The 12,726-nt window shown below is 62.9% G+C and overlaps 2 protein-coding genes across 2 annotated transcripts; both read right to left on the bottom strand.

Annotated features, from left to right (window-relative positions):
• Positions 1 to 119: 119 nt before the first annotated feature.
• On the bottom strand, positions 120 to 3,956 carry LOC129130437 (11-beta-hydroxysteroid dehydrogenase 1). The gene is made up of 6 exons (XM_054648873.2): positions 3,824 to 3,956; positions 3,170 to 3,300; positions 2,409 to 2,520; positions 2,137 to 2,322; positions 1,523 to 1,666; positions 120 to 1,154 (listed from the first exon to the last, which is right to left on the bottom strand). Exons 1-6 carry the CDS (start codon positions 3,909 to 3,911, stop codon positions 934 to 936), a joined length of 882 nt encoding a protein of 293 aa, XP_054504848.1. The 5' UTR covers positions 3,912 to 3,956; the 3' UTR covers positions 120 to 933.
• A 1,299-nt stretch (positions 3,957 to 5,255) lies between these two features.
• Positions 5,256 to 10,586, bottom strand: LOC129130444 (11-beta-hydroxysteroid dehydrogenase 1-like). The gene is made up of 6 exons (XM_077190513.1): positions 10,276 to 10,586; positions 9,544 to 9,674; positions 7,416 to 7,527; positions 6,659 to 6,844; positions 6,021 to 6,164; positions 5,256 to 5,482 (listed from the first exon to the last, which is right to left on the bottom strand). The coding sequence occupies exons 1-6, from the start codon at positions 10,361 to 10,363 to the stop codon at positions 5,256 to 5,258; spliced, it is 888 nt and encodes a 295-aa protein (XP_077046628.1). The 5' UTR covers positions 10,364 to 10,586.
• Positions 10,587 to 12,726: the final 2,140 nt, after the last annotated feature.

Raw genomic sequence — 12,726 nt, forward strand, 5'->3', positions numbered from 1 at the left:
GAAGCTTGGTTAATGCAAATCGGGAGGAGGTCGGTTTAGCCAGCTGGGCACTGATAAGGGTGCCCTGCCCTGATAAGGGCTGTGCACGTGGAGGAGGAACACCCAGAACAGCAGAGATCTCAAAGAACACTGGATTTATTTTTACAAAGACCGGCATGGAAGGGATGTGTGACAGAAATCTCCAGATTCAGAGACTCTCTCGTGGCTTTGGGTGGTTTGTGCTGCCTGGCCCAAAGCCTGGTCCTGGGCCAGGGCTCAGCTCAGCTGCCTCAGTGGCTCTCCAGAGGGAGCAGTGTCTGCAGGTTGAGCAGGAACCTGCTGCTGGGCAGGGCACTGGCAGCAGATTCTGCTGCAGCCCTTCTCTGAGCCGCTCCCTGGCTGCAAAAGCCATTGACAAGAGCCCATTGCTAGAAAGGACATTTTTGTGCTGCCTTACAGAGTCCTGCAGTGTCCTGCCCCAGGCTGCCAGGGCGTCAGCACAGGGATGCCCCAGGCTGTGGAGAGGGCACCGAGCAGCTGGGTTCAGAGCCAGACCTGTCCTGAGTAGCTGGGTTCAGAGCCAGACCTGTCCTGAGCAGCTGGGTTCAGAGCCAGGCCCATCCTGAGCAGCTGGGTTCAGAACCAGGCCCATCCTGAGCAGCTGGGTTCAGAGCCAGGCCCGTCCTGATTGGCTCCAGGTGTGCCAGCACAGCCCAGGTGTGTCAGGACAGCCCCAGGTGTCCCAGCACAGCCCAGGTGTCCCAGCACAGCCCCAGGTGTCCCAGCACAGCCCCAGGGGTCCCAGCATGGCCCAGGTGTCCCAGCACGGCCCCAGGTGTCCCAGCACAGCCCCAGGTGTCCCAGCAGAGCCCCAGGTGTCCCAGCACGGCCCCAGGTGTCCCAGGTGTCCCAGCAGAGCCCCAGGTGTCCCAGCACGGCCCAGGTGTCCCAGCACTACGTTCTCTGGACGTTCTCCAGGCGGTAGCTGCGGCGCAGCAGCGATTCCAGGAGCTCGGGGGCGAGGCTGTGCAGGAGCAGCGTGCTGCCGATGGCCGGGCCGGGGTAGTGCAGCTCCCGGCGGCGCAGGGCTCCCGCCCGGATGATCTCCAGGGCACACTCCTCCTTGGGGGCCGGGCTGTCCGGGATGACGCGGGACACGGCCCGCACGGCGCTCTCTGGCACGGGACAGGGACGGGTCAGGGGCACTCAGCACCATCGGCGTTGGGGCGTCTGGGGCACCCCAAACCCACTGACCCAAACCCACAGACCCGAACCCACAGACTCTGGGATCAGACCTGCTTAACAAGGCGTAGAACAGTGAAAATAACAATTATAAATGTCCTTCCCTTCCCTTTGCTTTCCAGCTCTTGAGAGGTCACAGGACCTCCCCTGAGTTCACGGAGCCTGGCAGAGTCCAAGGCCTCAGCGCACACTTTTTGAAGGGTTGGGGCCCTGTTTCCACAGCTGCAGAGGGAGGGGAGGCTGGCACCAGAGACAGGGGCTGGGCTCAGCTGGAATGGGGTCCTGGCAGGGCTGAGCTTACCTGTGTTGATGTAGCCCAGGATGCAGAGCGTGATGGAAACGTTGACCTTGTCTATGATGAGCTCCTGCCTCAAGGAGCTGAAAAATCCATCTAGGGCGAACTTGGTTGCGGAATAGGAGGCGGTAAAAGGGCCAGCAATTTTACCTGGAGCAGAGACAGGGCTGGGGTTTGGGTGCTGGGCAGGCACCAGGCTGCACAGCTCTCCCTTCCTCTTGCCCTGCCAGTAGCTCCAGTGCTAGGATTTTGGAATAAACTGTCATGAATGCCTGGGAGATAAAGCACACTCAGGAATGTTCAAAATGTGACGTATGGCACAAAGGGCCTTCCAGAGCAGCTTCTGTATCCCTGCAGAGATGCCCACATATTGCAAATGTGTGTTCAGTGTGCGGCCATGGCTGTGGAATCACCTGCACTGCAGCGTGGGAAGGTGATCAGAGGGTGCCAAGAGCCCGACAGGACAGAGGATAAATTTCCCAGAGGATTTGAGTTGTGCAGAGTTAACAATGTGCTGACCCTGAGCGCCAGCCCTGCTTGTGGTCCCTGCTCTGCCTTTTGGAGCGGAGCCTCCGCAGGGATCGTGGCAGGCAGAGGAGGGGCTGTGGGCAGGAGCTCACCCGCTATGGACGAGACCACCACGATGCTGCCCTCGCTCTCCTTCAGCAGGGGCAGGGCAGCTGTGGCCAGGGCCACGTAGCTCACAAAGTTGGTCTCCAGGAGGCTGCGCACGTGCCCCACGTCCCCGCTGAAGTAGGTGAAGCCGCTCTGGCCGATGTGGTTCAGGATGAGCATGTCCAGGCCACCTGCGGGTGGAGCAGCTGTGCCACCAGCCACAGAGGCAGCGCCTCCTGGGGGCTGGGCTGCACGGGGCTGAGCAGGGAGCACCTACCCCAGGTGTTCTCAGCCTCCCTGAGCACCTCCTCGGGCAGGCTGGGGCTGGCCATGGAGCCGCTGATGTAGCGGGCGGAGGCAGCGCCGAGCTCCAGGCACCGCTCCACAACCTGGGGAGAACGGGCTCCAATGGACTCCCCTGCAGGGAAACACCAGCCCAGGCTGCTCCTGTCCTGGGCCAGGCAGGGCTGGTGCTGGGGGAGCCCAGGGGAGGATGTGCAGGTACCAGGTGTGCCCATAGCACTGGGGGAGCCCAGGGGAGGATGTGCAGGTACCAGGTGTGCCCAGGGTGGTACTGGGGGAGCCCAGGGGAGGATGTGCAGGTACCAGGTGTGCCCAGGGTGGTACTGGGGGAGCCCAGGGGAGGATGTGCAGGTACCAGGTGTGCCCAGGGTGGTGCTGGGGGAGCCCTGGGGTGGATGTGCAGGTACCAGGTGTGCCCAGGGCTGGTGCTGGGGGAGCCCTGGGGTGGATGTGCAGGTACCAGGTGTGCCCAGGGTGGTGCTGGGGGAGCCCAGGGGTAGATGTGCAGGTACCAGGTGTGCCCATAGCACTGGGGGAGCCCAGGGGTGGATGTGCAGGTACCAGGTGTGCCCAGGGTGGCACTGGGGGAGCCCAGGGGTGGATGTGCAGGTACCAGGTGTGCCCAGGGTGGCACTGGGGGAGCCCAGGGGTGGATGTGCAGGTACCAGGTGTGCCCGTGTGCCCAGGCTGGGGTGAATATCACATCCAGCCCAGCACACCCCCCTGCCCATTTACTTTCTGCAGCTTGGCCTCTGTCCGTGCCGTGAGCAGCAGGTGTGCCTCCATCCGTGCCAGGTGATACGCCATCTGCTCCCCGATGCCGCTGCTGGCTCCCGTCACGATCACCCGCTTGCCCCGCAGCATCTCTGCCGAGGAGGGTCCAGAGCTCAGCCCTGGCACAGCCCTGGCTGCCCCTCTGCTCGTGGGCTCCTCCCTGTCCCTGCGGCTCCTCCCTGTCCCTGCGGCTCCCCTGTGTCCCTGCAGCTCCTCCCTGTCCCTGCAGCTCCCCTGTGTCCCTGCAGCTCCCCTGTGTCCCTGCCAGCCTCGTCAGACCCCGCTGCAGTCTGACCCCAGTCCCAGCGGGGTGGGGAGGCCTGAGCTCTGCACTCCTCCCCAGGGAGCGGAGAGAGCTGGCCAATAAAAGGATTGAATATTTAGAGTGGGAAAACTGCTTGTTTCCCAAATAAGTCATTCACAGGGGTCAGACACTGTGTCCCAGCAGAGCCGGTGTAGCTCCGTGAGCTTTCCCCAGCTCTGACCCCTTCCCTGGGGCGTTCTGACCTTCCCTCCCGGCCCTCCCTGGCTGTGCCAGCCCTGTCCAGGTCCCTGTGCTCGGCACACGCCGCCCCTCTGGTGGCGCTTTTGGAGCCTGCTTCTCCCAGGACTTACCTTCGCTGAAGTTCTCGGGTGCTGAGTAAAAATAAAAGGCCAGTGCTGCTCCCAGCAAAGGGATGAGAATCTTCAGCAGCAGCCCCATCCCTCTGCAGAGGAGAGGCAGGAACGAGACGAGCCCCGCGGGGAGGTGAAGGTGGCTGGAGCTGGCAGATGGGGCTGGGACGTTTTGAGCTGGCTCTTATCTCACACAAGTTTGCTGATGGACCTTTTCTTTGCCCTGCTGGTGATTCAGCAAACATTAACCTAATGAAGCGTGTGGCTTTGGACTTTAGGCTGTCCCTTTGCACCCTTGGCCTGCCAGGAGTGCCTGGTGTGCTCTTGGAGAGAGTAGAAGGGAAGGCACTGAGCAGTGGTGGCTGGGACAGCAGCGTCCCCTCAGAGCAGACATCCCTGGGACCAGTGGACGTCCCTCTCTGCACCACTGCACCAGGAGCACCCCTTCCCTTCCTCTCTGGCTGCACGAGGATTTACTGAGCAGCGCTCCTGTACGCGCTCACGGCCAGATCTGGGGAGAGCTGGGCTGGCAAAGGTTCCATTTTCCAACCACTGCTGGTGATTCTGGGTTATCCTCTGGGATATCACCATGGGGGTAACACTGGCAGTTTGCTGGGTGGCTCTTACCCCTAAAATGTATCCCTGTGGAGGAATCCACGGGCTGCAAAAGGCAGCAAAAGAGCCAAGTGGATGAATAGGAAACATCTTCAGCTTTCCCAGGGCTGTGGTTCTGCTCAGCGTCTGCTGGCAGGTGGCAAATGGGTTTGAGGGTGATTTTCTGGAAGTTTAAAGGGCAGAACCCACTCTGTGTGTGTGCTGGTTTGTGTGGGTAAGGAGAAATTAGGAAGGAATTGTTCCCTGTGAGGGTGGGCAGGCCCTGGCACAGGGTGCCCAGAGCAGCCCCTGGATCCCTGGCAGTGCCCAGTGGAGCCGTGCCCATGAACAGCTGAGAAAGGCCCCGCCAGCACACGCAGAGCTGTCCGGTCAATACACTTTATTTAATAATTAGCTCAGTAATTAGCGTTGCGCGGCCGGGCGGGGCCCGCAGGACACGGAGCCGCCAGTGCTGGTCCCGCTCTGTCCCGGCGGGCGCCGCCAGCGCATCGCGAACCGAGGAACGGAGGAACGGGGCTGGCCGGGACCCTCCCGGTGACCAGGGGACCCTCCCGGGGCCGGGAGCCTCCTGGGGCCGGGACTGTCCCGGGGCCAGGACCCTCCCGGTGACCAGGGACTGTCCCGGGGGCCGGGAGCCTCCCGGGGCCGGGACCCAGCCGGTGACAGGGGACCCTGCCGGGGTACGGGACCCTGCCGGGGTACGGGGCCGTCCCGGGGCCAGGACCCCCCGGTGACGGGGACCCTCCGGGGGTCGGGACTCCGCCGGGCCGGGGCCGTCCCGGGGTACGGGGCCCTGCCGGGGTTCCCGGGCCGGGGCTCAGTGGGGCGGGCGGGGCGCGGCGGGCAGGCGGTAGCGGCTCCGCACCAGGTAATCGAGCAGCTCGGCGGCGCAGTCCCGCAGCAGCAGCGGCAGCCGCGTGGAGCTGTAGCGGTAGTAGAGCTCCCTCCGGCGCAGCGCTGCGCCCTTGAGGATCTCCAGCGCGCACTCGTCCCGCGGCGCCGGCCGCTCCTGCAGCACCTCCGCGGCCGCGCGCACAGCGCGATCTGCGCGCCCCCGCGTCAGCGCCCGGCACCCCCGGGATGGGGCAGAGAGGGGGCACCGGGGCATGGGGGAGAGCGGGGACCCCCGGGGGATGCAGAGAGAGTGGGGACCCCCGGGGATGCAGAGAGAGTGGGGACCCCCGGGGATGGGGGAGAGTGGGGACCCTCGGGGGATGCAGAGAGAGTGGGGACCCTCGGGGGATGCAGAGAGAGTGGGGACCCCCGGGGATGGGGGAGAGTGGGGACCCCCGGGGATGCAGAGAGAGTGGGGATCTCTGGAAGATGTGCGGCCAGTGGGGACCCCCGGGGATGGGGGGCCAGTGGGCACCCGAGGGGCTGTTGGGCTGTGCCAGCTGTAAGCAGTGCCCAGATTTACGTGGCACAGGGCAGTAAATGGCTTTTGAGGCTGTTTTTTGGGGGCAGGCAGGTGGGATCCCCCTGCAGCAGGGGTGACAGGCTGGGGTGGGGCAGAGGTGGCAGGGGAAGGAGCCAGGGTGGGGATGCTGAGCCCTGAGCAGGGCTGGCCCAGCTCTGCTCTCACCTGTGTCGATGAAGCCGAGGATGCAGAGCGTGATGGAAACATTTATGCTCTGAATGGTGAACTCCTGCCTCAGGGAGCTGAAAAATCCATCCAGGGCAAACTTAGTCGCAGAGTAGGGGACGGTAAAGGGGAACCCGACTTTACCTGGGCACAGAGTGAAGTTCTGTGTTAGCACACGAGGCTGCTCTGCCTGAGCTGCTCTTCTGCGCTCCCTCAGAGACAGGATTTTACCAGGGAAGTGTCATCCTGGCACCTGAACAGCAGCCTTACAGATATTCTTGCTGGCTTCCAGCTCTTAAGGCCAAAGCTGTGGCTCACATCTCTGCTCAGGGCATGGGCAGCCCACAGGAATCACAAAACCCTCAGAGGGGAGAGATGGAGCAAAGCTGAAACTCTTGTCCCTGGCCTGAGCTGCTCACCAGAGCACTGACCAACACAGCACTGTGGGGTTTAACTGCAGAGAGCTGGCCAAAAACCAAACGGGGGCGATTGGATTGAGCAGAAAACAAATTCCATCAAGAGAACCCCAGACCCATCTGGATTTGGGTGTTGGGGCTGGTTTTGGTGGGTTTTGTGCCTGGTGTCTCTGTGTGCTGCTCCTGGCCCATGTCGCCAGCCTGGTGGCACTGCCCACTCACCTGCCATGGATGAAACCACCACGATGCTGCCCTCGCTCTCCTTCAGCATGGGCAGGGCTGATGTGGCCATGGCCACGTAGCTGAGGAAGTTGATTTCCAGGAGCTTCCGGACGTGCTCAACGTCCCCATCAAAGAAGCCAAAGTAGGATGCACCAACATGGTTCAGAATCAGCATGTCAAGGCCTCCTGCAGGCAGAAAAATGGGCATTAGTGCTGGGGGGAAAGGGCTGCAAGCAGCAAAACAACATTTTCTGGGAGCAGAATAAGTGCAATCCAAGGAAATCAGGTTTTTGGGTCAGAGCTGTTATCTCCGGAGCAGGGATACAGGATGGTGGCTGCCAGTAACTATTTTGTTGTGATATGTTGTTTTAGTTCAAAACACAAATGCCATGTCCCAAGGGAGATCATCCCTGAGCTGTCTGGGGGCTGGGGAGGCAGAGGGAGAGGGAGAGGGGGGGTCCCCACGGAGCTGCTGCATTTCTGAGCCGTGACCCTTGGCCGCAGTGGCCAGGGCTGTGGATGCCCTGGACTCTGGCACTGGGCTGATGAAACCCAGGGCTGTGGCACTGCACCAGGATGCCAGGAGGCCACAGAGCTGAAACCCAGAGCGCAGTTCAGTTTGAGAGGCAGCATGCGGGCAGAGGAGCGGGGCCGCGAAGGGCAGAGTGAGGGGAGGTTTTTCCTGTCTCTCCCTTTTTGCACGTGGCAAACAGCACGGCCTGGATGCTGGCAGTGTGCAGAGCAGGCTCAGACGTACCCAGTGCTGTCTGTGCCTCCCTCACCACGTGCTGGGCGAAGGCCGTGTCCTCCATGGAGCCGCTGACGAAGCGCGCGGAGGCTGCTCCCAGCTCCAGGCAGCGCCGCACCACCTGCACGGCAGCGGGGCTCAGCAGCCTGCCCAGGGCTCTGGGGACCCATCCCTGCTCTGGGAGCTCCATCCCTGCTCTGGGGACCCCTCCCTGCTCTGGGAGCCCCATCCCTGCTCTGGGAACCCATCCCTGCTCTGGGAGCCCCATCCCTGCTCTGGGAGCCCCATCCCTGCTCTGGGAACCCATCCCTGCTCTGGGGACCCCTCCCTGCTCTGAGGACCCCATCCCTGCTCTGGGAGCCCCTCCTTGCTCTGGGGACCCCTCCCTGCTCTGGGAGCCCCCTCCTTGCTCTGAGGACCCCATCCCTGCTCTGGGAACCCATCCCTGCTCTGGGGACCCCTCCCTGCTCTGGGAGCCCCATCCCTGCTCTGGGAGCCCCATCCCTGCTCTGGGAACCCCTCCCTGCTCTGGGGACCCCTCCCTGCCCTGGGAGCCCATCCCTGCTCTGGGGACCCCTCCCTGCTCTGGGAGCCCCTCCCTGCTCTGAGAGCCCCATCCCCGCCCCAGAGCCCCATCCCTGCTCTGGGGACCCCTCCCTGCTCTGGGGACCCATCCCTGCTCTGGGGACCCCTCCCTGCCCTGGGAGCCCCATCCCTGCTCTGGGGACCCCTCCCTGCTCTGGGAGCCCCTCCCTGCTCTGGGAGCCCCATCCCTGCTCTGGGAGCCCCATCCCTGCTCTGGGAACCCCTCCCTGCTCTGGGAACCCCTCCCTGCTCTGGGAGCCCCCTCCTTGCTCTGGAACCCCATCCCTGCCCCAGAGCCCCCTCCCTGCCCTGGAGCCCACAGGCTCTCAGGTGTGGGTGTGGGAGCTCCCTGTGATGTGTCCCCACCTAAAACCAGCGGTTTGGGCTTTTGGGAGTGTGTTTGGAGCCTTGTGATCTTCAAAGGGAGCCTGGGAAATGATTCCTTGGGTGAGCACATTACCCGAGGCAGTCTGGCTCCTCCTGCATGCAGGCTGGGCTGGAATTGCAGAGGCAGGGGCAGGGGCAGGAGCAGGGGCAGGAGAAGGGGCAGGAGCAGGGGCCTGCCGTGGAATGAGGGTGTGTGGGGATGTGTGTGCAGCTCAGACACTGCGGTGTGGAGTGTGGGGAGCTGTGTGTGCAGGAGGGACTGCCAGGTGTGTGTGTGCAGGAGGGACTGCCAGGTGTGCAGGAGCTGCCAGGGCACAGGGGTCTGCCATTGTGACCTGTGCCTGTCCCCATGCCCGGGTGTGACCTGTGCCTGTCCCCATGCCCGGGTGTGACCTGTGCCTGTCCCCATGTCCAGCTGGGACCTGTTCCTGTCCCCATGCCCATGTGTGACCCGTGCCTGTCCCTGTGCCCATGTGTGACCCGTGCCTGTCCCCATGCCCGGGTGTGACCTGTGCCTGTCCCCATGCCCATGTGTGACCTGTGCCTGTCCCCATGCCCATGTGTGACCCGTGCCTGTCCCCGTGCCCGGGTGTGACCCGTGCCTGTCCCCATGCCCGGGTGTGACCTGTGCCTGTCCCTGTGCCCATGTGTGACCCGTGCCTGCCCCCATGTCCAGCTGGGACCTGTTCCTGTCCCTGTGCCCATGTGTGACCTGTGCCTGTCCCCATGCCCATGTGTGACCCGTGCCTGTCCCTGTGCCCATGTGTGACCCGTGCCTGCCCCCATGTCCAGCTGGGACCTGTTCCTGTCCCTGTGCCCATGTGTGACCCGTGTCTGTCCCTGTGCCCATGTGTGACCCGTGCCTGTCCCCATGCCCATGTGTGACCCGTGCCTGTCCCCGTGCCCATGTGTGACCCGTGCCTGTCCCTGTGCCCATGTGTGACCTGTGCCTGTCCCCGTGCCCATGTGTGACCCGTGCCTGTCCCCGTGCCCATGTGTGACCCGTGCCTGTCCCTGTGCCCATGTGTGACCTGTGCCTGTCCCCGTGCCCATGTGTGACCCGTGCCTGTCCCCGTGCCCATGTGTGACCCGTGCCATGGCTGTTCCCATGGCTGTGCTGGCCTCTGGGCGAGCCCTGCCATGAGCCCCAGCCCTGCCCATTTACAGTCTGCAGCCTGGGCTGTGTCCGTGCCGTGAGGAGGACGTGGGCGCCCATCCGTGCCAGGTGATACGCCATCTGCTCCCCGATGCCCGTGCTGGCTCCCGTCACGATCACCCGCTTGCCCCGCAGCATCTCTGCCACACAGACACAGCCCCTGCAGTTAGCCTCAGGCCAGTAGAAAACCCTTACAACTGAGAGATAAAAATCCCCTGGGTGCCCTTCAGATCAGCAGGTAACTGGAAGGGAAATGAGTGTAAAGCATCCAGCACCCACAGGGCTCTCCCATCCCATGGAAAAAGCTGCGGAGCTGCTGCAGCTCCCCGAGGAATGCAGGGACACAGGGACAGCTCTGGACTCTTCCAGCAGCTTTTCCCACAAGCCAGGACACAGTTTATCAACACCCCAAGTATTCTGTAACAAAAGCAACCCACTGAGTGCGTGCTCCAACCTTTAGCACGTACAAGCCCCATTTATAAACTCTTTTCCTGAACTCAGGAAAATGGAGCACTCAGTGCCCTCTCCCCCTCACCCCCTGCCTCACCTGCTCCCTCAGGAGCTTTTTCTGCACAGTCCTTGCTCAGTTTGGTTTTAAATCTTTGTTAAAGCCCCTTTCAGTATCCACCACCACACAAAGGCTCGGCCTTGGTCCGAGCTCTGACTGATTTCTATGCAAAACACCCAAATGTGGCTTTTTGTCGTTTTTTCCTTAAAGCCAGAGTCACTTTGGATACTTACCCGGTTTGAAAGCGTCCCTCGCAGAATAGAACCAGAAGGCCAAAACCAATCCCAGGAAGGGAATGAGAATCTTTTGCAACCGACCCATCCCACTGCGGAGTCAGGAAATACAGCAGGAGAGAGAAGGAAGGAACAAAAATCCCTCAGCAGAGCTGCCCCTGAGGGAAGCAGCGGTGTCACCCTTTAAAAACCCGTCAGTGCAGGAGCCGCGGCTTCCAAAGCCCTGGGAAAGCACGGGTGGGGGGATGGACGAGCCAAGCAAAGCCTTTGCTTTGCTCCCTGCAGCTCGGCCTGGCCCCAGCGGGGCTGTTTGGGTCCTGCCCGGCTCTTTTCATATTTCCTGTCCTACATTAAAATGCAGAATTTTGCACAACACCCTGGAAGAGGTGTGTCTTTGCTGAGCAGCATCAAGTTTCACTCGGAGAACATCAGAGGGAGCCCAGTGCAGGTGGTTCAGTGCTGCCCCTCATTCCTGCGGGCCCTGGGCACGGATGTGGGCACGGGGACACCCCCAGCTGGTGCTGGGCTCCCAGGGCAGGGCTGCCCCGGGGCTGGCAGCAGGGACTGGGCAGCTTCAGCACCCCAAACAGCCCCAGGAAAGGCTGAAGGGTTTTCTGATCCCGGCTGCTGCAAGCCTTGGAGGGGCAGAGCCCAGGGCAGTGCCCAGAAATGTGCCCAGAGCCCAGAGCTGTGCCCAGAAATGTGCCCAGAGCCCAGGGCTATGCCCAGAGCTGTGCCCAGGCTGTGCCAGAGCCCAGAGCTGTGCCAAGGCTGTGCCCAGGGCTGTGCCCAGAGCTGTGACAGAGCCCAGAGCTGTGCCCAGGCTGTGCCCAGAGCTGTGACAGAGCCCAGAGCTGTGGCCAGGCTGTGCCCAGAGCCCAGGGCTATGCCCAGAGCTGTGGCCAGGCTGTGCCCAGAGCCCAGAGCTGTGCCCAGGCTGTGCCAGAGCCCAGAGCTGTGCCCAGGCTGTGCCCAGGGCTGTGCCCAGGCTGTGCCCAGAGCCCAGGGCTATGCCCAGAGCTGCGCCCGGGCTGTGCCAGAGCCCAGAGCTGTGCCCAGGCTGTGCCCAGGGCTGTGCCCAGGCTGTGCCCAGAGCCCAGGGCTATGCCCAGAGCTGCGCCCGGGCTGTGCCCAGAGCCCAGAGCTGTGCCCAGGCTGTGCCAGAGCCCAGAGCTGTGCCCAGGCTGTGCCCAGGGCTGTGCCCAGGCTGTGCCAGAGCCCAGAGCTGTGCCCGGGCTGTGCCCAGGGCTGTGCCAGAGCCCAGGGCTGTGCCCAGGCTGTGCCCAGGGCTGTGCCCAGGCTGCGCCCAGGGCTGTGCCCAGGCTGTGCCCAGGCTGTGCCCAGAGCTGTGCCCAGAGCCCAGAGCTGAGCCCAGGCTGTGCCAAGGCTGTGCCCAGAGCCCAGAGCTGTGCCCAGGCTGTGCCCAGGCTGTGCCCAGAAATGTGCCCAGGCTGTGCCCAGGCTGTGCCAGAGCCCAGAGCTGCGCCCGGGCTGTGCCCAGGGCTGTGCCCAGGCTGTGCCCAGGCTGTGCCCAGGCTGTGCCCAGGCTGTGCCCAGGGCTGTGCCCAGGCTGTGCCCAGGCTGTGCCCAGAGCTGTGCCCAGGCTGTGCCCAGGCTGTGCCCAGGCTGTGCCAGAGCCCAGAGCTGTGCCCAGAAATGTGCCCAGAGCCCAGGGCTATGCCCAGAGCTGTGCCCAGGCTGTGCCCAGAGCTGTGCCCAGGCTGTGCCAGAGCCCAGAGCTGTGCCCAGGCTGTGCCCAGGCTGTGCCCAGGCTGTGCCAGAGCCCAGAGCTGTGCCCAGAAATGTGCCCAGAGCCCAGGGCTATGCCCAGAGCTGTGCCCAGAGCTGTGCCCAGGCTGTGCCCAGGCTGTGCCCAGGGCTGTGCCCAGAGCCCAGAGCTGTGCCCAGGCTGTGCCCAGGCTGTGCCCGAGCCCTGCTGCTCCTGGCTCACCTCTCTGTGATCACCCCGGCTGGATTCCCCCACAGGTCCCTCCTGTGCCCAGAGCTGGGGCGGTGCTCCCGGGGATGCTCCTGCCCCCTGCCCCTCCTGTCCCACCAGACACCGGAGAGGGGAGCAGGAGCGCCGGGAGCCCTGCAGGGAGCTCCTTGCAGGGCACGGCTGGGCTCGGGCAGGTTTGTGCAGGCAGCTCCAAGGCTCAAAAACACTTGGCAGGAATTTGGATTCCGCTTCTTTTTTTTTTTTTTTTTTTTCCCTTTTTTGAGTGATATTTGACTTTTTTCAAGTCATTTTCAAATCTTGGTCAAATGCAGAGGATTTTTCTTTTCCCTTTTTTTCCCCCTCTTGCTTTCCTGTATCTCATAGACATTAAAATATTATTTTTCCTCCCCAGCTGTGCCAGTGCCCTTTGCCATGAACAGATCTCTGATTCCTTTCTTTGCAGGCAGGGCCATCACAATGCTGCCCTCAGTTTCTTTTCCCCCTGCACATCC

The sequence above is a fragment of the Agelaius phoeniceus genome, chromosome 25 (genome assembly GCF_051311805.1).
Source record: "Agelaius phoeniceus isolate bAgePho1 chromosome 25, bAgePho1.hap1, whole genome shotgun sequence".
Lineage (NCBI taxonomy): Eukaryota > Metazoa > Chordata > Aves > Passeriformes > Icteridae > Agelaius > Agelaius phoeniceus.